Source organism: Sphaeroforma arctica (assembly GCF_001186125.1).
Source record: "Sphaeroforma arctica JP610 unplaced genomic scaffold supercont1.11, whole genome shotgun sequence".
NCBI lineage: Eukaryota > Ichthyosporea > Ichthyophonida > Sphaeroforma > Sphaeroforma arctica.
The window spans coordinates 131,475-138,657 of NW_014040547.1; the positions used below are offsets into that span (position 1 = coordinate 131,475).

General features: G+C 42.3%; 2 protein-coding genes across 2 annotated transcripts in view; both read right to left on the bottom strand.

Moving 5' to 3' along the window:
• SARC_00388 (hypothetical protein) overlaps positions 1–1,105 on the bottom strand; it is a 3,955-nt gene extending 2,850 nt beyond the window's left edge. Inside the window, exons 1-2 of the mRNA XM_014305930.1 lie at positions 838–1,105; positions 460–558 (exon numbers count right to left, since the gene is read on the bottom strand). Of these exons, the coding sequence (XP_014161405.1) occupies positions 460–558; positions 838–931 (193 nt within the window). The 5' untranslated portion in view covers positions 932–1,105. The remainder of the gene's footprint in view (positions 1–459; positions 559–837) is intronic.
• Positions 1,106–2,036: 931 nt separating this feature from the next.
• On the bottom strand, positions 2,037–6,725 carry SARC_00389 (hypothetical protein; the record flags this gene model as incomplete). The annotated part of the gene is made up of 3 exons (XM_014305931.1): positions 2,037–4,664; positions 5,047–5,230; positions 6,296–6,725. 3 exons carry the CDS (start codon positions 6,723–6,725, stop codon positions 2,564–2,566), a joined length of 2,715 nt encoding a protein of 904 aa, XP_014161406.1. The 3' UTR covers positions 2,037–2,563.
• Positions 6,726–7,183: the final 458 nt, after the last annotated feature.

Sequence of the window (7,183 nt, forward strand, 5' to 3'; positions counted from 1 at the left end):
TACTAAACATACATAGATATATAGATAAATAGATACATGGATATATACATTTACATATATACCTACACACACACATATATATATATATATATATATATGCAAATTCACGTATATACACATATACACACACACGCATATATATATATATTTATATATATATATAGATATATTTATATAGATATATGTATGTATGAATGGATATATATATGTATCCATGTATCCATGTATATATATATATATATATATATATATATATATATATATATATATATATATATATATATATATATATATATATATATATATATATATATATATATACTTTCACACATTTATTCATCTTGGTCGACGCACAGCAACATCCACAATAGAACACAAAAGCACTGAAACGTTTGTGCGAGTTATTCGCAATAGCTGATAAGAAGTAGAACATAAAACGCAATTGCGGTTTCCACGTACCGTCCTGCCGCCGTCTCGTTAATTGATGGAAAGGACTCTGTAGGCTTGAATTTGTTTCCATCAGCTGGTTAGCCGCCACTTCCCTATGGTTGCCGTGACCTATGAATGACAAAACATATCGTTCGAGAGCGTAGTGGTTTGAGTATTTTTGTCCAACACACAGCATTTTGGCGTGCAATATATCAACATGGAATGGCGCAAAATCGGACAAAACTATTACATCCGATGTCAATAGGCACTAGCTCAATATGGCCTCATGCTCTTTATTGGAATGCTATGCTTCATCTAGCAGAATATGCCAAATAAATTCAAGTATACTGCATTGAGGGCACGGTAGGCAACATCGAGCAAGTGCAAACCATTAAAAATTAAACATACCAGGAAAGGCCCCAGAGCCGCAGTTCGTGAGAGATAGCAGAAGACATAGGCTTAATAGAAGCCGGAAGCAGCAGCCTGTACTGCCTTTGAACATTGTACGGCGGAAGAAATACCGCTAAATACGTATATAGCACGGCAGTTTATCTAATAACTACAACGAAAGGGATATGAGACCGTTGCACCAACGAAGTTCTTTGCAAGTAGTACTGCTCAACTCGTGTGCATTCCCCTTGATTTTCTGCTGTTTGCACTGAGACAGAGTCTTCTGTTATTGTAGTAGCAGTAGACGGCAACATCATTATTCATAAATAGTAATTGGACAGGTCAATCCAACACATGAAGTCATTGAAGCCGTAAATATCAAATGTACCGACATTTTCGATATTTCCAGAGCCCAGACCGCCAGAGACACTGTAGAGGACTCCCTTAGAGGTGCCGAGGGCCCAGTCACCACTCACCAGTGTTAAAAAATATATATAAATATGTCATTTCCTTTTTTTTTTTGTAGAATGAATATATAGCAAATACATAAATAGCCGTCTACTAAAATACAGCAAATATCTCAAATTGTGCCCCGCTGGGTCTGTGGCTCTGTGCCCAGTATCAATCTATTTTTTGTTTTTAAGAAAAAACAACTCCAAAGCAGTTTCTTTTACGCTTGCTTTGTTTCGGTTTTTTAATTTTTACACAGAATCCAAAAATAAACGCACAGGGGCTGAGTGTAGAGTCGTAAATACAGACTCTACACTTACTAAGTCTTACAGTCTTGAGTCGTATATATTTTTTAACATAATTTAGAGTTCTCGCTCTATAAAGATTAATGACTCTCTTAGAGAGTAGCTCTCTACTATGTACAGCTCCTCTCCAGCTAGAGAGAGAGTAGAGGACTGAGGACTCAGAGTCTCAGCCCCTCAGGACTTGCGCCTTTTTTTGTTTTTAAAAATATATGTATAGCCTCTTAGTCTACGATATAAATAGGTCTTTGGAATTAGGTCCTGTCTGGGGGCGAGTCACAGGGGTATTTGAAAATATGTACTGTACATTTCATTTATTACTAAAAACCCAATTGCTAATTTTTGTTTTTGAGACAAATAGAGTACCGAAATATGCGTTAGGCTTTAAATATCGGACTCGTAAGTACAATTTTATTGGTTCAATTATAAAGGAATGATTTAAAAAAAAACTCCTGATATGAATATGTACAAAGGTATTTTTAATACTTATTTGCTTTCTTTGATTTTTCTAATGATTTCATTGGATATATTCCAAAACTTCCCACCGATATTTGGCCTTCAGTACTTCAGAAGTACGAGCTTACGAGGTACATTAGAGCCTCAGAGGGGGTGAAAATTGCAGCAGCTCGCCCTGAGCCGCTCTAATAAGGCAGTGAGGGAGCCGTCCATGACGATGAAGGTATAGACGATAGAGGTCTTTGCCAAATTGTCACGCTTGTGGCGAGTGATGAAATTGTCTCCCATACACTTGCAAGTGAGCATGACCAGTAGCCAAACACTTCAAACTTGCCATAAAGTCGTATCCAGAAGCTTCCTAAATTAGCGCTACGAGCGGAAGATACCAAGCCAAGTCACTTTGGGCTCTGCATGCTTGAATTGTCGCTCGTGCACTCATTGTTTGCGATTCGTGATTGTGGGGTTAGCTCCCCAAGATATATGTTTTAGGGTTTTAGCGTGCGAGGTAATGGCTGTAACGTTCTACGTATGTGCGATCAGGGCAACTCTGAGAGCCTACCCAGGATGTCATCCAACTCGTTCGCCACCGCTTCTACAGACAGATACTTAGACATTGGAGCATCCTGACCATTGCGTGACTCAGATTTCCGCTTTTTCTTTCCTACTTTCCTACTTTTCCTACTCTGCGCCCTGCTACGAACAGACGTACTTTCACGATCTTGTAGACCCAGATATGCCTGCATAGCATTGTACTCTTTTTCGTGGCTCTCTCGCACCCGCTCAAGTGATTGTAATCCATGCTGCAGTAAGTGCGAAAGTGCCTTCGTGCGTGCGAATATCTTAGTCCTCACTGCGAGCCACTCGGTCTTCTGAGTCGCCTGCTTGAAATCAGGTTCGGCAGTACTTTGCCCATCGGCACCTGCTTTCAGGTTTGTCTTGATACTTGATTTGAAACCCTCATCTGTCGTTATATGTGTGCGTATATCACTGATCTCGTATGAGCTTCTATCCGTAGACACCGAATATTCGACTTCGCTGTTGTCCGGTTCAATCAATTCGTTGTATTGATATGAATCGAAGTCGTACCATGCATTAGCAAGTACATCTTGTACCGCCCCTTGGAATTGCATCATAAGTGAATCAAGCGCCTCTTTATGCTCCAGCTCTTCCGGAGTTATAGTTTCCACACTGTTGCCATATTTGTCGATGGAATCATCTGCATTTATGGTCGCAACTGTCGGCAAAGGAGATTGTCCGGACATAGATACAACATTGTCCCGCCTGCTCGAAGGCATGTCTACATTCCTTGTACTCGAAGGCGTGAGCACGACCTGCATATACTTCTCATCCATTTCAGCGAAATGTGCGAGCGCATGCCTGAACCAGTCCCACTCTCTCCTTCTGTCCAATATGGTGTTGCGCTTCAAGTAGTCCGACAGGGGCGTGTTGATATTATTCCCGTGTGCAGCCTTTGTATTTTGTGCTGCTTGTGCATTGTCATGTTCGTCGGCATCATCGGCTGCGTGATGCTGATTGCGCGAAAGCTGCGACACATTCTGTACACCTTCACAGAACTGAGTGTCTATCGTATAAAAGTTTTGTCTGGCACCCGTCCCGGTCTTACCTAATGCGGCCCGCCCGCGTGCCCCCCATTCATTTGGATCATCACCTATCCTCCTCCTCTCATCATCAATGTAGTCGTTTATATTTCCATCACCGGATTCCTCTTCAAAATCACCGTGGTGTGCGTGCGATTTCTGGGCTTCAGCTTCGTTTTCAAGTACACCGATATCCGAATCATCATCTAAATACAGATTCAACAGTGCACTGTCCCCGTGGCCACTGCCTGTCACATCGCTGATCACACTCCGACCACGTGAATCGGTAGTGACACTCACAAACTCACCCAGGGGATACAGCGCACACGATGATGGCATATGTGATGCCCCTAAGGAGCACCTCCACCCCTTATTACTTGTTAAGGTGGTGTCCGGCCGTTTACCATCGTGCTCGCCTGAGTGTGTAGCACTAGTTGACTGTATTTCATCCCTGTCGGATAGCCGGGTGTTGCTGGTGTGTGTGGGTGGTGTGAATGTTTTGTCAAGTGGTTCCGCAGAGACCGGCACCTGCACTGCAAATCGACATATCACGTTATCAGTTGCAGACACCTCTTCCCGCCTGATGTCATCCCAACCACTGGAGGATGACTCGCCGTCTACCACAGCACTTTTGTGGGGAGATTCTTGTACATCATCGTACTGGTGAGTTTTTTGTGCTTGATTGTGTACGTTGCCGGTATGTGGTGTGTGCACGTCTCCAGGCGCTTCACGCTTTTCCTTGGTCACCACACGCGGTTTCAGATACAAGAGTGGCACACTCCCACCACCGCCATCGGTACTATCGCTAAACACACCCGACCGCCGTTCAAACGCGTCTCCCCACTCCATCATCAACCGACGAGTCTTGCCCATGCGTTCCCTGGTGCTGTGAGTACTAGCTGTAGCCTTGCTCGTATCTCTCCTGCGTGCGTGCTTGTTTCTTCTGCCCCTGCCCTCCCCTTTTCTCTCTGGCGTCGTTTCATTTGTGCTATGTTTTGTGGTGAGCGAAAGCGTTGTCTCGTCGTCAGCACAGCTCGACCTGCGTGTAAAAGGTGTACTGGTTTAGAACAATATATACCAAACTTGTTTTGGTGCGAAAGCTTGATTCATTGATATATTTACGCATGAGACCAACGATAATATCTGCACTCAGTGACTGAACTATATACCAGTGCACCCTATAACCTTCGCATGCAATAAAGAGTGTGCGTGTGTGCATTAAAATCTAGTGGCGGATTGCTTATCCTGGCGCGAACAAATAAACTGGGTTCGAGAATAACTCTAACTTCGGCACAGATAGTTCAGGGAATATATCCAGGCAATACATACAGACGTACAATCACAAAGTACCCTACTATGAAGAAATATAGAGTGAACAAGCAATGAATTGCATCAGTCGGAGATAGCCTCCTCGCACTCACCGGTGAACGTCGAATTTTGGGCTGCGACTCACAAGAAAGACGTCGTGGGGATCTAGCATGATGTTGTTTGAGTATGATCGACAGCACCCGCCACAGCCAGTGCAGGAGAACTGGAATATATCTGAATCAGTGGCCAGCATTTTCTGTCCTTTTGCTATGGCATTGTATGCGTTGAGAGAGAAGTCTGTGCAGAGTCGCGTTTGAAATAGATTAGTTCAATATTGACTGTAATTGAGCATGTGCTGTACGCCTGCATCATGAATGGATGTGACGAGCAAACCTGTTTGTTATTAGTTCGCTCTATTTGATCCGAGACGATGGATCATCGCGTGTATTCGCCAAAACAGATCCAACACACTAGTAAGATCAATCACCATGCCAGTATCCAACGCAAAGCTTCGTTTACCTTAACATGTAGATCGATTGATAACTCATACATATATACAAAGATCCACACATGTATCAAACGCAAATTTTACGAATAGAAACGTATACAAATATTAATTTTTAAACCTTTGAACCTCAAATCGAGCGCACACGAGTATGATATGAGCGTACAATGTCAGATAATCCGAATTCATTTTATCTGCAAGGATATGAAAGTACATAACAAAGATATACCAATGTATAACCGTACATAGCACTATACCTATGATATATATATATATATATATACATTCTTTGTACAGTGGGTTATACATATATATATATATATATATATATATATATATATATATATATATATAGTTCACATATCGTAATAGTATATGTTTCATATTTAGATTTGAAAGTGATTGCATAAACCGGACGATTTCTGATCACACTGATTATACCAGGTTATAACGTGTATTTAGACGTATGCGTACATGATATGATTGCATCATGCTTGCTCGCTCTAAAGACCTTGTTTCTAAGGCTGTATTTGCCTCGGGAATTTGCTCATCAATTGATTGCACTAAATAATCAAGGTAGTATGTCGATGAAAACAGTGCAGCGATGTAGTTCCAACTACATTAGATTGACACGTATAAGACTCACTGATAGCTTGTCGAATACGAATAGCTGATTGGTAGGCATATATGATATAGTATCCAACTACCTCATTTCACAAAGCATTGCTACGCAAAGCAGACAATCACTGATGGCAGAACAGTTCATAAGAACGTGGAGAACAGTTACAAACTCAAAGAACACTGCGAAACAAAATGAAAAATGAGAATGCACATGCGATTCAAAGCTACCATTCCACCTTCACCATAACAAACCCGAACACGGCCACACTCAGTAAAGCTATTGGAATACATGCCTGGTGCCACAGTGTACTTGTGGCTGGAATTCGTGTCATCGTTTGCGAAAGCTTGAAGTTCTCGCCGTAAGGACGCCGTGCTCAGTCCTGGTGCTGGCTGTTCCACATGACCCTCGTGAGATGCACTGAAACATCTCCTCTGCCACCAAAGTACGTCGACCATTTCCTCCTTTGATCCGCTTCCCTTTACTTCCAACAACAGACTCTTATTGGAAAGCTTACCTACTATCGGCCTGGTATACGATGCTGACGTCCTTAAAACATACTTTCCAATAGGACCTAAGCTTCGTTGGAAATTTGATTGAATGATACGTGGTATATCTCGGCGAGTGACAGTGAACCCCAACCTTTTGTGTAGCAATTGTGAAGCCATATTGATGTAGTCTGATGTTCAACGTGCCTTTTTGTGTGAATGGTCTTTTAGTCCAAGGAATAAACAATCAAGCGATCAATGACATAAACCAACGACATCAACAGCCTTCTCCATCGAACAAAGCGTAGTCTTTATCTTTATTCGACTATGCATACTCTAAAAAGAAAATTGATGGATACAGTCGTGTCACTCTACCTCTACCTCTACCTCTTTCTCTCTCGCTCTCGCTCTCTCTCTCTTTCTCTCTCGCTCTCTTTCTCCCTCGCTCTCTTTCTCTCTCGCTTTCTCTCTCGCTCTCTCTCTCTCTCGCTCTCTCTCTCTCTCTCTTTCTCTCTCTCTCTCTCCTCTCTCTCTCTACTCTCTCTCTCTACCTCTACTCTCTCTCTCTCTACTCGTCTCGTACTACGTACGTACGTACGTACGTACGTACGTACGTCGTACGTACGTACGTCTCTACG